Source organism: Crocodylus porosus, unplaced genomic scaffold (genome assembly GCF_001723895.1).
Source record: "Crocodylus porosus isolate Cpor-Errol unplaced genomic scaffold, CroPor_comp1, whole genome shotgun sequence".
NCBI classification, from domain to species: Eukaryota; Metazoa; Chordata; order Crocodylia; family Crocodylidae; genus Crocodylus; species Crocodylus porosus.
In genome coordinates, this window is record NW_017728945.1 from 2,399,671 (window position 1) to 2,421,878 (window position 22,208).

General features: G+C 45.1%; 1 protein-coding gene across 1 annotated transcript in view; it reads right to left on the minus strand.

The window, feature by feature from the left end:
- ZFR2 (zinc finger RNA binding protein 2) overlaps positions 1-22,208 on the minus strand; it is a 124,775-nt gene that overhangs the window by 87,649 nt on the left and 14,918 nt on the right. Inside the window, exon 2 of the mRNA XM_019550679.1 lies at positions 6,338-6,572. Coding sequence (XP_019406224.1) covers positions 6,338-6,572 — 235 coding nt within the window. The remainder of the gene's footprint in view (positions 1-6,337; positions 6,573-22,208) is intronic.

The following is a 22,208-nucleotide window of genomic DNA, read 5'->3' on the forward strand; positions in this document are numbered from 1 at the left end:
CCCCGGCCCCCTACTTACCGGCATGGAGTCTGGGTTCAGCTCTCTGCTGCAGCGAGCTAGGACTGCCTGAATCACCAAAGCTCTCTAAATCTTTTCTGAATAGATTTGGAGAGCTTCAAATAGATACAGACCTTTTAACTGGTCTCCTGATTTGATTCAGATTTGGAGATTCAGCCACCGAATCGGGCCGAATCTCCTCCAAATCGAATCAGCACCCAAAGCTTCTCATAGCCCTAGAAGGAATACAGGCAGCAAACAATGGAAACATTAGCAGAATGAAGGCAGTGATTGCTGCTGTAACTAACAGAAATGATAGCTGGAAAACAGCTACATCAGAAACAAACATTTGTAAAAACATAAGGATTTTGTATTCGTGAAAGACTTCAAATCTATTTATTTATTTATAAGATATACAGGAGCATGGGTGGTGATAATGTACCTTTATCGAGATGTGGCAACACTGATATTTAGAGGTTAAGTATAAGATGATAAAATGGTGTTGCTGCTAACACGAGTGCAAAGTATGATGGTTCACTGTTAGTCTGTGAACCATATCTCATTTCAAACAGTTTTATAGAAGAATTTTAAAGCCCGAAAAAGACCATCTAGTCTAACCTACATTTCTAAGTCCATTCAGTTTCACCCAATCATCTCTATACTCCCAATAATCTTAGTTTTGCTGAAGCATTTTGGCCTCATATCCAACCAATGTGAAGACAAAAGTGACACCAATGACCAAGGCCCTTGCAATGGCAGGCTACTCAACTGACAGAATATACTTGGATGATGTTAGCAAATGTTCCATACTTCCCGCTACAAAGGAAGGAAACAAACCCCCAAGGTCCTGCCAATCTGACCTAGGAGAAAATTTCTTCATGACATCAATTTGGCTATCAGTTGACTGTAAATATGGCATATCAGCTGGGCATTTAAAGAAGATTCTCTATACCACCTCTATGGTACTAGTCCACTCCATCTGCATTTCATCTCTAGGTGTGGTCCATGACGGAAGATAACAAACAGGAAGATTCACAAGATTTCATGCCAAAAGGGATTATTCATAGCCATTCAATCTACATTCTGCATATACAGGCTGCAGAATCTCCCAGAAGCTGGATTTTGGAAAGATATGAAAGTCTGCCACCTTCTCTAGTAACTTTTTTCAGGGTTTAATTATCCACTCTAATAAATTATTGCATCTTTTGAGATTTAATTTGTCTAACTTTGATTTCCAGGCACTGGGTCTTGCTCTGCCTTTGTCAGCAAGACTGAAAAGCTACCCCCCACTACCATTAGAGTTATTTTCCTCCCACCCAGATTTAGGTACTCACACATAGTGATCAATTTACATCTTATACCTCCTCTTTGATATGTGAATAAATTGGGTTCTTTAAGCTTAACATTGTACAGCTTGCTTTCCCACCCCTGACCAAGTTTCAGAGCTCCACATTTGAATTTTGCCCATTCTTTCACATTAAACTGATAAACTTAATAGTGTTGCAATGCTAATTAAACAGACATGATGACTTCTGTAATTCTAGCCTGCCATTGCAAGGGCCTTGGTCATTGGTATCCCTTTTTATATATCCAAGGGGATAGACAAACATATGTTTTAGCTGCTTTAAAAGGCAAGAGGGAGTTGCTATGAAATGCGCAGCAGCTGTTAGACTGTAACTGCATGATCCTGTACAGATACAAGTTAGCTGAATTACCTAATTTTGACCCCAGGTGAGTAAAGTAGGAGATGTTTTGCTACCCTTGTACAGCTTCAGAACCCATACTGGCATCTTTTTATAGCAATACTCTTGTTGTGTGTATATATACTCGAAGGATAGCATTCAACCTTATTCACAGCAATGCTATGGCAAAACTTGGGTTGCAGTGACTGTGATGAATGCTACTAGTAAAACACGAAGGGCATTTTTACACATGGAGGCACCCGACGCTGTGACACCTGTAGATGTATAAGTGGAAAAATACGTGTCAGCGCTGAGAAAGTGGCGGCGGTGCACTTTTGAACTAAAAGACATTGGAGGTGCTTTAGTTCAAAAGTGCATTGCTGCCATTTTCTGTGCACTGACGTGCATTTTACCACTTGTACAACTGCATGTGCTGCAGGTCACCTCAGCTTGCAGGCAGAGCAGACTCGATTAATTGAGTCTGCTCCAAAGTGCTGGGTTGCAGGACAGAAAAGTATGTGTATAAATGCCTGTAGATTTAAAGGACTATTGCATCAGAGTTACGGGCACTATATTTATCTTGGAGAGTTTGCTAGCAATGATATACTTGGCTCAGTAGGCGAGACAGGGAATACTTTAGGGACCAAAAGACATTAGGAACTAACTCATGCAAATTCTCATAACAGAAACAATATAGGCAACAAATCTTTTGAAGTTTAACCCCAAGGGGGAGGAAGCAAAAACTAAACTGGTTCAAAAGCTCTAAAATGACAAAGGGCATAAATCTGCATAAAACTCTAGGCCTACAATAGACTAATTTAAATAAAATATTTAAAGTAACTGATCTTAATCATAATTTAAATCAGCAATCAGAAAAACTTTGTTAATTTACTTTTTGTTTTGCATTATTTTTTTTATTTATGATTTAAGCAACTGTGTCCCTTAACATAAACTTACTGGTATTTGTATTGGACATGTTATGTTTAGAAATGGTGACTGATGCATTTCTTAATTAATAGGTATGACAAGAGGCCAACTCAAGACTGGATCTTAACGTCAGCCCGCCCACCTGTCTAGGGCATTCTGCCCTGTCTCCCTGCCATGACTTGGTGTAATAAAATAGGTGTTGAGTGTGGGAGGCTGCCCGTTATTTAATGCCTAGAGCATTGAACATGGCTCCGTACCGTCCCTACACCATGTCCCATGCCTCGCAAATGGCATTGCAAATTGATAACAGCTCTGGCCCAAGGCTGGGGTAAACTCTCCCCTTGCTGGGCCTCTAGCATTCCCCTCTTGCACTCCGCCCGCTCTCACAGGGCCTCATTCATCCTGCCCCTCACTGGGCCACTCGCAGCCTGCTCTGCTTTATGAGCGGCCCCCTCGGGCCATCAGGCTTAACTACCCTCACTCTGGCCAGTCCATATGCAGTCCTTTGGGTCGCTTGAGCAACACTACTCTACACGGTGCTGGTCTTACGCCTCACACTAGGCTGAACTCAAACACTAGCCCCTCTCCAGGGAATTTGTTCCTGTTGTCACTTGTGGGGGTTGGCCCACGTGCTGCCCTTCAGGTCACCCCTACTCTACCCTCACACATACACAGTCCTTCAGGCGCCCCCATGTGCCCTACTCTGTGCAGGCTCTTCTATACACTTTCACCCCCTCACCGGGGCCCTTTTGTGTCCCCTCACTGGGGCCAACTATATGCCCCTTCACCGGGGTTCGGGGTCTTACACCCCATGGACTCAGCTGATCAACCCTCTCCCCCAATCACATGGCCCTCCTGCATGTGACTGCCTCATCAAGGCTGGCACGCACCTGCTGCCACTCCAAGCCTTTGAAGTGTCAGGCACCAAAGATGCTCTGCCACAATACGTTTTGTATTCATGATATGTGCCAAGTTTCATTCGCACAGAAACTGGAGTTCAATTAAAAATGGACATAAACAGTATTTTAGTGTTGTTTTTATTAGTTTATTAAACTAATCTTAAGTATGTTGGATATATTAGAAAAATGTTTAAACACATTTTACATTTGAAACAGAATTATTGAACAAATGAAGTATTATCTATGGTTGGTGAATTGATCTGAACTGTCCTTCAAGATTTTAGAACTAGATCTCATCCTCATACTCATTTTCGTTTACTTCATGGAAACAAAAATATAAGATTACCTACTTTTTCAGTTACCTCTTGCATAAAATTGTTTCTGATGAGGGGTCAAAGTGGATCCCCACAGGAGTTTCAATTAGTGACCTCAGAAACTCAATTACTCTTGAGATGATGTCCTCCTTTGCTCCTAGCAGGCAGCAAACTGTTCTGTTACCCATCTGCTCCTTTCAGAATGCATTACCCAGTCTTAGCAATCCCCACACAATGATTCTCCTCTTAAGTCAATTGTCAATCATATTAGGCTTCTAATAGATCCACCTGGCTTGAGCTACTAAGCATTTTTTCTTCTGCTGACTGCTATTTTCTTCCAGCTAGTTTTTGTAAGTTGTTCTCTTCAAATGTCTTATCCAGCACCTGAAGACAATTTGATCCTTCAAATTGTGAATATATCCTTTGGATTCTTTTTCTGGTTACAGATTTTCAGTCTTCTTTGTTTCCTTAATTCCCCTTGGCACCTGACTCCGCTGTTTTCTCCAGCAGATTAACTATAGTAATGACCCAGCCTCAGTAACCCAGAAATCCTCTCTCTCTCTGTTGTTTTGCAAGGTGATCAGCTGTTTTTGAAGACCATGTACCTTTTCTTCCATCATGGCTATCAGCTTGCACTTTCATGTAGATACATTCTCCTCTCTCTCTTCAGGCAGACAGCATCCAGTGAAGATCACAATAGCTGGTAACTGTCCAGTTCTTGCTGATGAGGCAGACAGCTGCTGCTTAAGATTTTCTATAAGCAGGCTTATAAACCTAGCCAAACTTAGTCCCACTCCTTGCCAAGGGTTATCAGCAAGTTCACTAGGTCAAGACTATAACCCTGGACCAAAACACTCAAAAAAAAAATTGCATTCCTAAAATCAATCATAAGAAACCCAAAGACACTGATTTACTCAATCACCTGCAAAACACAAGAATGCTCCTCAGGCATTAGTTGAGGCTACTGTTAAAAAAAAGCCATTAAAGTACATTTTCCTTTAAAAAAATGAAATGGCACAATGGAAATTCATAGTGGCCATTTCAGCAGCATACATACTCCCACAATAGCTATCAGCAGAGGGATGTAACCATTGGCAGGGTGTTCTCTGTGAAGAATGATTGCTTCCATGACTCACAGCCCCTTGAACTCAAACCTCAAATTTGTTAGCCTTTCAGACATACTACAAAGCCTATGTTGTAGTTCAGTGGATTGGGAAATTTTAATCTAGATTCTCCTGCAAGAATAGAAGTTTTTTTAGAGAAGAGGGAAGAGGTGATTATGCAATCTTGCCTGCCATATAAGTTGGCATGAAGATCAATTTTTAAAAATGCTTTAATTGTAAAGGTTGCTGGTGTATGGAATAAGCACTTTCTGAGGATTCATAATAGAGGTAAATCAACATAAACTAAGTAAGGACTATTACCTCCTGTGTACAGCATAACAGAACAAAATCAGATAATACTAAGACTATGCCTTTTTAAAAACTACTATATTACTGTAGGGCTCTCCAACTGGGCCTCGGGGCTGCATCCTGTCTACGAAAGTTAACACACATCACCTACCCCCCAACCCTCCCTGGGTTTCTGCCTGACCACCAGTACTCCCATTACTCTAGCCGCAGTGGCAGCTGGAGTCCCTGAGTTAAAGCAGCACAGCAGAAGGCCTCCTGCCCACGTAGCAGTGCCAGTGAGGTGTTTGGGCAAGGGGCTCATGATGCAGGGTTCTCACAACTTTGGGAGTGTTGGAAGTGGGCTGCTTTCACAGTGCAGAGGAGGCTCATGCTACTCACGTGGCAGCAATGGAAGTAGGGGAAACGCCTGTGTGGTGGTGGCAGCGGAGGGCTCAGGTGGCAGTAGGTAGCTCGCACTGCTTGCATAGCTGGAAGACTGCATGCAGAGGGGTCTTAAGGAAACTGTGCAGCCCCTGCAGCATGCAGCCTGCAGGACATGCAACCCAAGACCTGCAACCTGTGCGGTGTGCAGCCCCTAGCTGCTCTGGAGTTGGACAGCCCTGGTTTAGAAAATAAGCATACACCAAGCACAAAGATGCCAACATAAATACACTTTGAAACAAATTCATTTTTTTCCCCACATGATATATCTTCCAATACCAAGGAAGAAAATTCAGGTCATGTAACCTTCACAGCCTTTCATATTGTCTTAACCTTTTCTTTATCTGTAGTTGGATAATAGATTCACTCACAGTTACATTCAACTCATTGAATAATGGCATCAAGTAGTACAATGAGCTAAACACAGGTGATTTTTTAATTCATGACACTGAGCTGATTGGACGAAATATCTGAAAAGACCTGTTTGTTTCTAATCTACAAATGGAATAAAGAATTATTACATGCTTACTATTATTAGTAGTAGTAATACTATCATTTCATACTTGCTATCTCACCCTTGATATTCTACACAAGAAAAAGTTTTTCCTGTGTGGTTTAATATGAACAGTGTCCATACACGTTACCAAACAACAACGATGTCAACAAAAGGGTTCTTGGATTAATACCTGGTAGTTTGGTGCTGTGGTAGGCTGGGGGGTAGGTTCCTGTTGCGGTGTTCTGTAACCATAGTCCGGTCCTGAAGGTGTCTGGTACACTCCATAGACATGAGTAGCAAATGGTCTGGCAGCCTGGGCTGCAGGAGCATAAGATGGTGTTACAGGATGTTCCACCCCAGGAGTTTGCTGAATGGTGTAGCTCGGTACAGTGGTTGGATGTGAATAAGCTGTAGCTGGCGGAGTGCTGTAAAACAAGAAAACATCTTAAAGTCTATAGAAGCACAAAACTCTTAAACTGGGACTTGTTTTCAGGCAGAGAATCTACTAACCCTGCATTTTTTTTTCATCGTTCAAACTATACATAGCCTATACATGTTTTAATATTGAAAAAGTTAGTGATGAAAATCAATTCGAGTAACCAAAACTGGACTTAAGGCAAAGTTACATAGGTACGATGCAAAGGACGAAGACACTTAAGAAACACTGCCTTGTTGTACAATCCCATCCCACCACCAATCAACTAGTAGCTTTATTTGGTGAGAAAAGGGGCAGTGATAACTTCCTGATTATAAAAAAGCATTAATTCATCCAAACCAGTAACAAACTTACCCTCTGACTCTCCTCTGAATATTCTAATTTAACATGTCATATATTGAAACAAACTTAGTTGAACACCCTTCATTGAGCAAGCGTGCAGAACACCCTCTAACATGAGAGCAAAGGATCATATCCTCAATTTATATAAACAAGAGGCAAGCAAAATATGGTCCACAGGCCAGATCCATCCAGCCAGGCCATTCTATCTGGCCTGTGGGGCTCCTAAATAATTTAGAAAATTAATTATCTGTGTGTGGCTGCCTGTCAAAGATGACAGGCGCCAGCAGCAGGACCCAAGGGCAGCCAGGCCCACCTGGTTCCACCTCACCCCCAATCCTCCCCCCCCACCAGCCCCTAGCCTGGGGATCCTTTAGCTGTTCCCTGCCTTCCCTCCATCCAAGTGGAAAGCCAGCCAGGGGAGAGGGGAGTGCGGGGAGAACCACCGCAATCAGACCACGATGCAGGGCCCGCGTGGTGCTGACCAGGGTGGGCTAGAGCCAGAGCAGCAGGTGGGGAAGTGGCGGGGAGATGGCAGGAAGCAGCAGCAGGCAGAAGAGCAGTGTGGGGGCCATGGAGAGTGGTGGGAGCAGTGTAGGGAGTGGCCGGCGGGTTGCACAAAGCAATGGTGGTGGCAAGGGTACTCAAGGAAGTGGCGGTGGGTGTGGGGAGTGGCAGCTGGCGTGGCAGCAGCTGCAGCTGGGAAGCAGCAGCAGCACCAGCAGCGGTGGGCAGGCATGTGGGAGGAAAATCATGGAAGTGATGGGACAGTGGCACCTGCAGGTGGGAGTGCAGAGCCCGTGCTGATGCCCTGGGACTGGCAAGAATACAATCTGGGCATGAGGTATCATGTGAGGCTTGCACACAGCTGTATCATGTGAGGTTTGCACACAGTCCGCACGAGCTGCATGCAATGGTGTCCGCAGCCCAGCCCCATCTCTCCCGCTGCACCCACCATAACCCCACATCCTCCCACAGCCCCCACCCCAACCACATACACCTACCCACTCACCATACCCACACACACTCCCCAACCATAACCCCCACATACATCCCCTTACCACCCACGTGCAATATATAGGAGTAGGACTGTATTTTGAGCTATTATGCAATCACCTCCAGATACACTTTGGAAACATACATAAATATAAAATATTCTTAAATAAAATTAAAATAAGTTACAGTAGATGTTTTTGTATATAGTAGGTTGTATATGATTATTTTTTCTGTTTCAAGATTGCAGCACCCTCCCTCCCAAAAGGAGTACTTGTGGGAAAAGGGGAGGTACTTCCAGTGGCAAAGGTCAGGGGATGGGGGCATGACTTCTGGTCCCAACATGGCAGCTGGGATGGGGCTACCCATGCAGCCCTCAACAGCTCACCAAAACTTAATCAGCCCTTCAGCCAAAATAACTGCCTGCCCCTGATGTAAACCATCTGAAGATCTGTCCCAAAACAACATGGTTTGGGTCCTAAAGTTTATCTTCCGTTGCTGGTTATTTCTCCCATAAATTTCATTTCTTAAATTTATACATTGATTATTTCATAACCTTGTATACATTTTTTGTTTTAAATTCACATATATTTTCTTGGCAACATGTCATCACCAGATGGGCTTAGAACAGATAATAACTAAAGACTAACAGACAACATTTAAGCAAGGAGACCCTGTATTGTAAGGTTGTTGAAGAAGGATGCTACTGTACTTTCTTATCTATGCTATTTATATAGCCCCCAACAGCAAAGTATCCAAAGCTCATCACTATCTTTGATAATTCATCCTTGTAAACCTACTTTAATGTTATGGGAGCACTGCTGTCCACATTTTAAAGTCTCCTTCTTTCTTTCTCTCTCCTTGAGGCAAAAGACTAGAGAAAAGTGCACTGAGATAGTTACACATAAATGAACAACTGCCCTTCAAAGAAAATATCTGGGAATAGAATAATCAAGGTATAAACTTCTAGGTTTGGGCAGATTTACCTTGATACAATGTGTTGCATTTTATAGTCACAACTTTTTCCTTCCTCAGCACAGCTTGGGTTTTCCTAGGATGTCTATGGCTTAAGTCAGGTGTTGGCAAGACATGGGCCAAGGAGCTAGAGGCTTCTGTGGCATTCCAGCGGTGTGGGGCCTTAGTCGGGGTGGAAGGCAGGCAGGGAGAAATAGTCACGGCACACCTAGTTCTTGCCTACCTTGGACCTAAGCTGAGTCATTCCATCTCACTGCCAGAATATTTTTTTCCCCAACAGCTGTCTTAAATACCCACAGGGGAAGAAATGGATCCTAGGTCTCCCATAACCCATGGTAGAGCTCTACCCATTGGTTCATCCAGCTTCTCACTATACAACCACCCCAGGGATTTCAGATACCATACCACCAACAAGACTGTATTTTTCCATGAATGCCCTTTTCCCATGAATTGGCACGAACAGACACCAAATGTATTTATTTTGAATTCAACATTACTTTTTTTTATTTTAAATAGCATATCTGGCCATCTGTCCTCCCAAATATATTCCCAACTCTGTAGAAAGTCTATATTCTTCTCTGTTTGATATATTTAAGTGTTACATAGTATGAGCTAAATAAGTCATTGTATATTGAAATTCAATCATCTTCCTTTTTAAAAACTGTAATAATTGAGATAAATTGTACCATAGAGGTTAGCTAACTATTTAACAGTTTAGAATTATCCTTGAGCCCTGTACGAGTCACGTATGAGTCCTTCAATGTAAATGTCAACCAAGATAAGGCATGCTTCTGACCTAATTCCTCATCAGCACTTCACGCTTACATTTTTACAAAGCATCCATATGTGTATAAGTATATTTTGAATGCCTGAACTTACTGAAAGCAAATTAAAACACTATGCTTAAAAATATCTCTAAGTAACAAGTATGCAACCAAGAGTAGCCATTTCACATACCTTTGGGGTAACATTTAGAAGCTGGGGAGAACTGTATAACAGTAAAGTTTTTGGATATATGGATTTTTCTTTTTTGTATGGTCCCTAAATAAAAAAAAAAAAAAAAGAGCATCCACAATGTGGCTCAGAGGCCAGTTGTTTTAATTAATATTATTTTTAAAAGTATTGGTACACTGATGTGTGACAATTGGGTTTCCCATGTTAGCACATGAAGAAGCAGTGTCTCCCAAAGACAGCATCCCGAACCCCACTTCTACTTTTTTGTGAAATGTCACTTGCCAGTAACTAGAGTTAAGATTCATTGTCTGCATGCACATTCTCATCCCAAACCTTTGATTAGAGACCTTTCCCCTTAGCAGTGCCGGTAAAATACACTCTAGTTGCCCCTTCCTTCTATTCCCCACACTGAAGGGACAAAGGGTGGTATGCTTCCCACTCCTCAGCTTCCTCTCAACCAGAGTCTTATACGGTACGTGACTCTGAGGAAGTGAGAAGGCAGCAAGATATGAACATATGTGAACCATATATCTTGAAGAACTCTAGTTACTGTTAAGTAATTTATTTTTCTTGCAAGTAACTTTTTACATACACATTCTCACTATTGTTGATTCCAAAACAGTGCCCACATACAACGGAAAGTTTGCCTTGCAGTTCTCTAGACAAAAAGCAACCACAGGACTGCCCTACTGGATGAAGCACCTATTCTAGAGGCTTTTGTGATGGCATAATGCTTAGTAAACATATCATTTGAGCTCCAAGGGCACGTGTAGACGAAACAAGGGGCATGTGTGCACGGCCCTTTAAAGCGGGTTAAATGCCTTTGCCCTGCTATAACGGTGTTGGTGTTGTATTGCAGGCATTGCCTGTGTATTACATGTTAATTTCAGCCACTTTAGCACATTCGGTGGTGTAATGCACCTTAAATGACTTTGTGGCGCAGCAAACTAAAACATTTACGAGGAGTTTTAGATTGCTGCCCTGTAGTTGCGGAGCAAAATACCGGGCTCCGTGCGACTCAGGGACTGTGCAGGCAGCCCACTGCAGGCAGCAGCCTGGCAAGGCAGGCTCTGCCCACAAGAAGTAGGGAGTCTGATCTGTTTTTTTTCCCCCTGGAGCCTGACTCCCTGCATGACCTGTGTGGGGACCTGGTCCTTTCCTCCATGGCTGCAGTGACCCCTGGGACTGCCCAAGATGGGTGCCACCTAGGGGTGGGGGGGGGTGCTACTACTGCAGAGGGAAGCACCCGCCCCTCCCCACCCCTGCCTAGGACCCAGGGACTCCGCCACCAGCCGGCACTGCCCTCCCCTCCCCGCCCCGCCACCGGAGAGGCAGCTAAGACACAGGTGTACATGACACAGGGTTCACAGCACACTTTTATTCAGCCTGATATCCAGTTGGATGGATTTTCAGAAAGAACAGTTCCCACAGAGACAGCAGGATAAGGCTCTTCTGACACTGACAAAGTGTAGTGAAGCCCCAGTTCAGGAGCAATTAGGCTTTGAGAGGAACACCAGCAAATTTACATGCTCGGCCAGATAAAAATCAGCGATGATCACCTTGGTAGGAACACTGGGTGGCTCCTTGAAGTTACCTTATTTGGATAGGCTATAGTTGGGATCTACAATGGATATTACACACTCTCCTTGTTGATGTAACTGCCTGTAACAGAGAGCTTGGGATCCTCTGTCACTTTTAGGGAGAAAGAGCTTAGGGAGAGCCCTAGGTGAGGAGAAGACGCTGAGGCAGAAGCTGCAGCAGATCTGGCCCAGGCAAGCAGGACCTCTGAGCACTTAGTGCAGAGCTAATTGCTCTGCAGTAGCACAGTAGCACAATGGGGGCCTGTTGCAGTGCTAACTGCTCCGCAGCATAACTCTAGGTTGGAGCCCTGCAGGGACAAGGCATTGCTGTAGGTGGACTGGCAGAGAGACCAGTTACTGAGCCTAATTAGAGGGCACCTACAGCCAACCCTGTGGAGCCACCTGACAGGAAATGGGTAGGGCCAGGGGGAGAGATAAGCCAGGGTCAAAGCCGGAGGCTGAACAGGGAAGACTTCTGCGGTGAGATACCTGTGGCTGAGAGGCAGACTAAGCAGGTTATGCCTGGAGGCTGACCTACTAAGCTACAGAGCGAGAAGCTCCTGGCCATGGACTGTAGGGAAGGGCTCTGCTGATCTCTGGAATCTCCTAAAGATGCAAGTAAGATGCCGACAAACCCAGGGCAAGGGGAGATAGGGCTGCTCTCACAATAAGCTACTGATAATGTTTGGATTTAGCATGGGTTTAGTTTGTCACAACCAATACGCTTATTCCTTTGCTACAATTTAATCTGGAGTTTTGGGACTATTAGGATTGGAGGAGGTCCCAACAATGCCTGAGACCAGTAGGGGTTTGGGGTCCAGGATACATTTTGAGAAAGCAGGATGTAGCTGAGAAGAACAGAGCCAGGGGAGGCTGAGCATCTGGCACAGGGCAGAGGTGGGCCTGGGCATCCAGACAAAGAGAGACTAGGAAAAGTCAGTGCCCAGAGTGGGGCAGAGGTGGACCCAGGCCCAAGGTGATCAAAATAAGAGCTGGTGCCTAGAAGCCGGGCCCAATAAAGTAGGCCTGAGCTAAAAGGCCCAGCTAGAGAAAAGGGGTGGAGCCTGAGAAGGCCAAAGATGATGGTACAGCGACATCTGTAAGACATGGATATGATGTAAGGGGCAGTCGGAGCCACATATTTGCTCCTTAAGGCTACAGGTGCCCTGGGGCACAGATCTGGCTACGCAGTGCAAGGACAGGATTGAGGCCAGCAGAATTCGGGAGGGACCTTTAGGCAGCCTCCCTTTCAATCAAGGTGTGGTGGGTGAGGAGGGGAGGGTATCTTGGAGGCAGGGGGATGTTCCAGCCACCCCAGGGGCATGACCTGATTATAGTGCCATAAGGAAGACTGTCTTCGTAAATAAGTGAAAAAGGGGACACATTGCCATAGGCTCAAGTAGTACTATCATCACTGACACAATAACCAAATTCAAGTCTTGCTGTTGAACAGAGTTCCTGGCAATGGGAAAAACTTTAGTCAAGTGCTTGAGAAATCTGAGAACAGCTGGGTAGGAAAATAGATGCTATCAACTGACAAACAAAAGGCCAAAATAGCAACCAGATACACTCCAATTAAGCTTATAGGGAGACTGGTTTGAGCTAAAAAAAAGAGTCAAGGGGAGGGGTGAACACATCTGTATTTAATGTCCTTTACTTAACACAAAATGGACAACCTAGCCTACTTTGCGTATGTACATCTGGTGGAGTCTTTTTGCTATGAATGGAATATTTCTAAGCCCTGCAGAACATTCTTCTTTCACCTACAAGACTCATGCATGATCCAGGTTATGAGATAAAGGAAGTGTGTTTCACCCTGACCTACTCTTACTGTCCTGGGTTAGCAGGTCTGGGATTAGTGAAAGTGTCCTGGGATCCCTCACTGAGAGGCATAGATCATCTATACCAGCATTTTTCAACCTCTTTTGCATCACGACCCATGTGTAAACATCAATGGTCAGTCCTGATCCAGTGCCCCTCACTCCTGACTTGCTGTCCCCCAGCCCCACAGGGTGGTGGTGGTGGGGTGGGGTGTGTGGGGGGGTAGAGACAGCAGGGGTGTGTAGAAGGTGGGGCGGAGGGGGCAGCAAAGAGTTTATCAGGCTGGAACTCTTCCAGCCTACAAGGGAAAAGCCACAATTTCTCATGTTTTTCTCCTTTAAAGGAGAATCCATTCTCGTTCGTGACTCTTCCCTATATTCATGTGACCCACAGGCTGAGAAATGCTGGTCTATACTAAAGTTGCCTCAGCCATATGTGGGCTATAATGATTATCCAGACAGAGTCCTGACTCGCCTTGCAGAATCCAGGATTAAAGGTGTGGGTAGAAAACTGTATAGAAGGGCTTCTCCCTATGCAATCAAGAATACATCTGACAAGGAGTCAGCACTGAGGTTTCCCCTGGAACAAAAGGACTAGTACTTTCTCTTTCCATCATTCACACACTTCTACCCACGCGCAGTTCCAGTCTACAAAAATGAAGCTGAGAATGATGTGGACAAATTGGAGAGAGTCCAGCGGAGGATGACAAAAATGGTATGGGGGCTGGGCGACATAACTTCTGAGAAGAGGCTGAGGGAACTAGGCTCATTTAGTCTAGAGAACAGGAGACTGAGAGGACTTAATAGCAGCCTTTAACTACCTGGGGGTTTGAAAGAGGATGGAGCTAGACTGTTCTCAGTGGTGGCAGATAACAAAACAAGGAGGAATGGTTTCAAGTTGCAGCAAGGGAAGTTTAGGATGGACATTAGGAAGAATTTTCTCACTACGAGGGCAGTAAAATACTGGAATAGGTTATCCAAAGAGGAGGTGGTGGAAGCTCCATCCTTGGAGGTTTTTAAGACCCAGGTAAACAAACCTTTGGCTGGGATGATCTAGTTGGGGCTGGTCCTGGTTTGAGCAGGAGGTTGGACCAGATGACCTCCTTAAGTCCCTTTCAACCCTCAATTTCTATGACTCTAAGTTTTTGACCCACTCATGGTAGAGGGAGATGACCCTGCTGAGGTGATCTCCCTTGGTATTTTTTGAGGAAAGTGTACAGTCAACAAGCGTATCTAGTGGCATACACACCAGTACTACAAATTGCTGGCTTACCTGCACAAAAGGGAAAATTTGTAGTTGCCACACACATCACTATGACTGCAGTGTTATCCATATTGACCTGAGCATGGAACCAAAAATGCAATGACGAACAGTTTTGCATGATCCCTTTACAATCCTGAGCTTTAAATAATGATGTGGATTGACTTCAGCATCCAGAGACCCTATATCTGTGGATTAGATGTAGGCACTCTAACCTAACATAAAAGTAACTATGGTCATGGGTATGGACAAATGAGGGCATGAGAATACTTCCTTGCCTACAATGGTTGAGTCTCTCTACCATGCAAGGAAGCGAAGGCCTTAAGGAGGAATTATGACTGTCTTGTTTAAGGAGTTTCTCTTGTCCAGGTCTGCAGCTCTCTGACAAAGTCCAGTACATGGTGTCACTGGTACAAGAGGCTATGTGCCACAAGAATTAGAGATGTCTCCTTGCTGTTATTAAAAGGCACTTCTCAAATGACAGGACAAGCTTTTCTAGGAAGAGAATCTGGTGGAAGCTAAACCTTTATTGACACCAAACTCAAAGTAGTCTCTGCTTCTGTACGAGGACCAGAATTGAGTTCTGCAAGTTGATCATCAGGTCTCTTCAAAGGTGGCTGCTTAATTAGCCAGTCACCCAAATAGGTGAACTGCACTCCATTGTCTTCAGAGGTGGATAGCTAGTACCAAGAGGGCCTTAGTAAACATTCTTGGAGCCAAAGACACTTTATTAGTGGTACTCCTAACTCACCATGAAATAGAGCCACTTTCTGTATGAAGGAAATAAGCATTTTGTACCTAGAAAAATGAAAACCAATCCCCTTGTTTGTAGGGATGATGTATAACTGCAAGAGTTAGTCTCCTGAACTTGAGCTTGTGAATGAAAAGCACTAATGTTTTATGTATGTATGTATGTATGTATTTAGCTATTTATTGTTAAGGTCCAAGACTGGTTGCCTCCTTCTTAGAACTATTATAGAACCATATTTTGATATCAATTCCCCCTGAGATGTATGGAAACTCTTTCTATGGCTCCTGGAGCCAACAATAAGCAGAACCTGAGCTTGAGCAAGCTCCTATAAGAGTAGCCCCTGAAAAGGGATGAGGCAGGGAAATGTGAGGAAGGTAGAAACAAGAACTTGATATTATTATACCTTGTTTACCAATATGTCTAGGATTCATTAGTCCAACTTAATCTGGCCCAGGTGGAATGGCAGCAGGCTAAACAATTGTGAAAAGGAGGCTGGTAGTGGTCCTTTCATACTTCCTGACTGCAACATCAAATCCCGTCTGACGTCAAGGCACAGTAACAAGGACCAGCGAACAGCTGTTTGAGCATGTGGAATGCTCTAGTGTTTTATAAGGGGTCATCAGCATGAAATAGCAGCAGCAGCACTACAGAAAAGGCAGAAGTTTGACTGAAAATCACAACAGTACTTACTATAAGGCCTGAACTTCTGCTTAAAGTATATCGACCCTTAGGAAGCACAACGTAACTCTGAAGTTCAATTGTCTGTAGCATCTCATTTGTTTTTTCATTGAAGTGGTTTAACTCTTCAAAGTGAAGATCCTCAACTGTGACTTGAACCAGATCTCTGGAGCCATGACTGCCTCTTTACCACTGCTAATACCACAGATTCAAAAAGACTATCAAATATCTTTTGGGTTATCTTTGAGACGTACTGCCTTTAGAGACCAGTAAGAATAGGGTATCCATAAGCTCTGTGGAGAAGGTACTTGCCAGATCAGTAATGTGCTTCTTTTTGCAAAAATGATAACGCGCAAGGAACACTAAGTAGTTTCCAATACTTTTGCAATGGGACCCCTGACTTGATACAAACCCCCCATTAGGTGAGAGATTCAGTTACATCACAGCTAATTTTAGGGATAAAATAACCCACCCTTAATAATTAGGGGAAACACTACAATGGAACTGGGGAAGACAAAAATATAACACTTTTCTCTTTCACCCCAGCCAGGGCTTACTTCACAGTCTGGAGGTGGTTTGTCATTCTCTCTGTAACAAACTCTTCCTCTTCCCCAGAGATCTCCGCTTCCCACAGCAGGTTGGCTCTGCAGCACCGCTCCAGCTTTTTCAGCTGCTGTCCTTCCACCTCCACTCTCTGGGGCTTCACACCAGGAGGCTTCTTGCAGGCTGGCAGGCATTCACAGATGCACAGGTAGGCACACACAGGCACGTGCACACTGTAGCTACCCAATTTATATCTCCTTCCCTCCCACCTCCATCTTCAAGAACAGTGGTCACCAACCAGTGGATCTCAATCCACCGGTATACCTTGGAGCTTGTTGCGGTAGATCTTCAAGTTGATCGGAGGCTGGGGTGGAGGGGCTGAGTGCCCACATGAATGCATGCACACACCCCAGCCCAGCAGGTCAGTCCGTGGGGGAGGGAAGGGGCGGGGACTAGATCAAGGTCCCCATGGTGAGGGACAGTGCCGCAGAGGCAGGAGCAGGGGTAAATTGAGTGGGGCCCCGGCTGGGTGGGACTTGCCTGCTGGGGAGGTGAACCCCCAAATAATTCTTTTCTCTCTCTGCCTCAATCTGCATCCCCCTCCCCTCCCCTCCCCACAGACTTACCTGCTGGTCAAGGAGGGGCGGGGTGCTAGATCTTGGGTTACTTTTAAATGCCAGAGGTGATCTCCTACTTAAAAAGGTTGGAGACCACTGTTCTAGAAAGAGCCAGAGTTCTCCAGAAAAGTGAGTGCCATTAGCCAGGCCTCACCCAAACACTCTGCAATCTAGCTACTAACCCTTTCCCTGATAGACAAAACCCATCTAAGGAAGAAACCCTTTCAACATATAACATCCAAACAAACAATACAACCACACAGTCAACGCAACTATATTGGAGCTGGGTCAAGAATTCAAGCTTTTTCCAACGTCACATCTCTATCCACACATGGCAATTTGAACTGTTTTGCTTTCTCATTTGTGATTGTGACAAACAGAGAAGGAGAGGTGTAAACACTCAACTCCTCTCGATACCAGCTTCTATATAAAACCACTTAGCCCAGTAAAACCTCAAATGAACCCTCCCATACAAAGAACACGTCCTGAAGACAAAAGCAAAGGTGAGCAGTTGGAACAACACTCAATATAAGCTCACTAACCCAAAATTGGGGGAGCTTGCCCCTCAACCATCCCAACAACTGCCTTGGCTCTCAGCTTCCCTTCTGCCAGGTATTCATGCCCTGTATGGGAGATATCCATACAAAGTGCCTTGCCCTTATTCTGAATGATAGCTGCTGATGCATCACAGGATGTCTGAAGCCTACCAGCCTAACCAGCGTGTACCTGCTAGGTGGCATTGCTCTGCCTGACATCAGAAGAGCAGTGGCCACCAGGACAGAACAACTGAGACAAACTCAAGCTGTGAGACACCCACTGTATGACCATCCCACAGCACACACATCTGAAGTCATGCAGGTGTTCCTCACCAGCATCTAACCTATTGATGCCACACCTAAGGAGACACAACTATAGAGGTGAAACGAGAGGCTGAAGAAAATACCTGACAGTGAAAAAAAATGGACATTCCAGTAGCCAAGTCCTTACCACCAGGGGCTGATGAACTATGGCAAAGGTGGCAATGTTTCAATTGCCTGTGTACCAGAGGGGGACACTCCAAGGAACTAATCAAGAAGTGGGGCTATACCGTTGGTTCAACCACCTGGGACTGTGGTATGCAGCCGGGATCTGGTGCTGGAAGCAGTACAGGGGGCTGGTCCAGGGTGCTGCTGTTGGCAAAGCCCTGGCACAGGCATCATAAGCGTGGACCCTTTTAAGTGATGGTGGAGCTACATGACAGACCTGAGGTGGCAGAGGAGGTTGGCCAGACTGCTTAAAGGGGCTGGTATAACCCAAGAAAGCAGGGAACTATATTTACATTTGAAAGCAGAACCTGTAAGGGGCAAGAGACTAGAATACCTGAGAAAAGACAGAGACACTGAATGCATGAGAGTCATGAAGGGTATATGATACATTATGGGTGTGAAAAGTATGTTATGGTCTAAAGGCACCCAAGGGGGAGAAGGAAGTGCAGATTCACTTATAAAAACCCAGGCAAAGATGAGACCTGTAAAATCTCCCCTTCATCACCTAATAAGACCTGCAGACCCCCCCAGAGAGACTCTCTATAGCTGGCTGCAAGAAGACACTCTGCCCTCAGGATTACCTAAGACCTATGCAAGCCTTTCTGTTGTCTTTTTTGGCTTATTATGTTGCAGTTTAAATTAGGTGAAGTTTTGTGTGCTGTCACTGTGTCTCACTGGGTTGTACTTAGCTTAGGCAGAGTTTTTCTGTTGTTCTTTGTTGCATACTAGAAATTGCAAATTGCTGTGCTCAATAAATGCTCTCTGAACAAGAATAGTCCATTCTCTGAAAGCATTTGTGAATTTGGTGCCATTACCTAAAATCTAATATTAAGACTGGTAACGGTGCATGCAACCTGTGCCCTGAACCCCTATCCCTTGTATGGCACCAGATCCAGCCCACACACTGCAGAAAATGTATGCCTGTGCTGGCCATGTGCCACACGTACAGCAAGCCCTGGGGCCAGTATGTGCTACCTGTGGCAGAACTGGCTACAAGTCCTGCACACAGCATCAAGGGCTGGTACAGGGCACATAGTGCATGCAGCACTCTGCCAGACCAGCCCTGAGCACTGGCTCTGACATGACCCAATCTGGACCAGTCCCAGACCCAGCATGCAGAGCCAGTCTGGCACAAACACTGTATGTATCATGTCCCAAACTGAACCCCTGTGCTGGGTGCAAGGTATGTGGCACTGGGTCCAGCTTGCATGCAGTGTGTGAGGCTGGGGCTGGCGCACAGGGTCAGTTCAGTGACCCACTGGCTGGCTGGATCATATGGCTCCATGGGCTGGATCAGGCCTGCAAGTTGTATATTTGACACCCCTGGTTTACATCAAGCCAATAAGTACTGAAAATAATGCAGCACGGGAGGGGAAAATGAGGAGGAAGAGCAAGAAACTGGATCAGGCCTGCCACTTTTCTCCTGAGGCTGCTGAAAGCACTCCCTGTATGCACCCTCCAACCTGAAAAGCCAGCTAGTCACTGAGCTGCAGTAAGTGGCGCTGCAGTAAGTGGCACTGAAGGCTCTTCCCCAAATGCATAGAGCCTTGTGTTTCATTGTGCCTGTAGAACAGGGATGGCTGTACCAAAGACGGTACTGGGGCAGAGACACAAGGTGAAAAAAGGCCAACAAGGTGGGGATGATTGTCCCAGGTGTACTGCAGACATGGTTTGTTGTATGAGAAATGGCTATCACAGCACTGGCGTAAGCCACAGTGGGGACTCTGCTTAAACACGCTGGAGCAGTATGCCTCACCTTTGGGCTTTTTAGGCACTGGGATGCTACCAGCTACCTGTAGAGATGTTAGCAGACTCTCAGCTCTCCCACCCCTACAAACTTTTGTGGGAATCTTTGAAGGCTGAGATGTCTTGGAGGCAATGGATAATACAGGTATCAATGCACCTAGGTCCTCATGAGCTTTAGCAGAAGCTTATTCAGGCTCTGAAGAATTAGGGGATCGGTGACACTCAAGGGAAGCCTCTGAGGGACAAAGTCTTAGTTCTGGGTCAGTGAGATTTACAAGAGATTGGCTTTCACACTTGAAAAGCACTGTGCAGTGAGAACTACTGACAAACAAGAAATTCAAAAGGGACTTCAACAACCAGCCATATCAATATAGTTTGGGGAGTAGCACTCAATGCCAAAGTCAGCATCAAGTCAGGCAGGGTGGGAACCATATTTTCTTACATACAATACACACCTTGATTTTTCCAGAGTCATTGGTCAGGGCCACAGCCTAATCTTCAGCTGACTTGCCCTCCCCTTCCCACTTAACTTAACCATGAAACTCTAGCTGCTGCTGAAGACAGGATGAATCAAACATGTCCTTGAGAACATGTCTCCATGGATAAATCAAACATCTCCTTGACAAAGTGCCACATCACAGACCCATGAAATTGTGCTGTAAGGAGGGAAGGTCCATTTGTGGGTCATAAATTGGATTTAGACAGAAAACAAAGAGTGGGTCTAAATAGTCAATTATCAAAATGGAAAGATATAACAGTGGAGTCTCCCAGGGATCTGTGTTGAGAATAGCTCCATTTAATATATTCATAAATTATCTGGAAAGTGGGGTGACTAGTGAAGTGGACAGTTTGCAGGTGACACAAAATTATTCAGGGAGGTAAAGACTAAGGCAAACTCTGAAGAACTACAGAAGGATCTTGCAAAATTGGGCAAATGGGCAACCAAATGGCAGATGAGATTCAATGCAGAGAAGTGCCAAGTGATGGGTAAAAAGTAACCCAAAACACATATACATGTTGATTGGTTCTATTCATTGTTACTTCAAAAGGAAAGAGATCTAGGAATTAGTGTGGACAGTTCATTTTCAGGGTAGCATGTTTAAACAGATTTTCTTTAAATTATTTTTGCACTTCTGGTATGTAATAATGATGCAAACAGTAGTCTACATATGGTGATTATTTCTAAGCAATAGGAAGGACACATCACAACGAGAACTTCATTTGTTTTTACACAGAATGTTCTTAGGGTGTGAATATTTTTAGGCAGTTATTATTGAAGGTATATGGGCTACCGATGGCTAAGTACTCCTCTGGTGCTCATCAGTCTATCAAGGTATTTCATCCTTTTAGTAACTGCCCAGTGGCCATTTAATAAACTATGGATTTCTGCCAGAGAAATTATAGCTGCTGACTCTGGTGATCAGTGTATCATGGGCTGGTCAACTGTGGCCTTGAGAACTTCATGGGATCCTGGTCCAGGTACCAGTCCCTCCACATTACTCTCTTGCTGCTGCCACCATGGTCTCCAGGTTCCCCTTCCTCCTTCAACTTTCACTTTATACCCCTATCCAGGGCCAGTGGAACTGGCTAAGCAGCATGGACACCTGCACAGGGTGGCAAACTGAAGGGGGGCAAAAGCAGTGTACACATACCTTATATATGCTTACTGGGGGCTGCCTCAGAAGTCTGGGAATGTGCAGAAGCAACCACGGCAGCTCCAGTGCTGCTTCAGGTTTCTGTCTGGAGCCTGTGAGGGGGCAGGGTGGCACACAGGGCCCAGGCAACCTGTTGTCCAGAGACTTGGGGGTATCTCTGTGGCATGGTCCAGCCCAATACAATGCAGCTGGGGAGAAACTTTCATAGATGCTAGGGTCAGAAGGGACCTCAGTAGGTCAGCAAGTCTGACCCCCTGCCCTGGGCAGGAAAGAGCTCCAGGGTCAGATGACCCAAGCTAGGTGCTCATCCAATCTCCTCTTGAAGACCCCCAGGGTAGGGGAGAGCACCACTTCCCTTTTTTGATAATGATTGCTCAATTCCTGGCTCAGAACACCTGGCATTTCTACCACCGCCATCAACCAGTCCTCAGAATGTATCCAAATGTGGTCCTTGGCCAGTATTGTGAGCTCACGCTCAAAATTATGTGAAAAAGACAGCACCAGCGGGCCCAGACGATCAACTTGGCTTCGACCATTCATAAAATGAATGAGGGAGGACAATTTGTAGAGGAAACACTTGCTGGATACCACGCGCAGGGAGACCCATGGCTATGTCTCACTCTTACTCTGCACCAGCAGCTGCTGCCCTGGCTGCAGGACAGCACAGCACACCCAGGCTGACATGGCA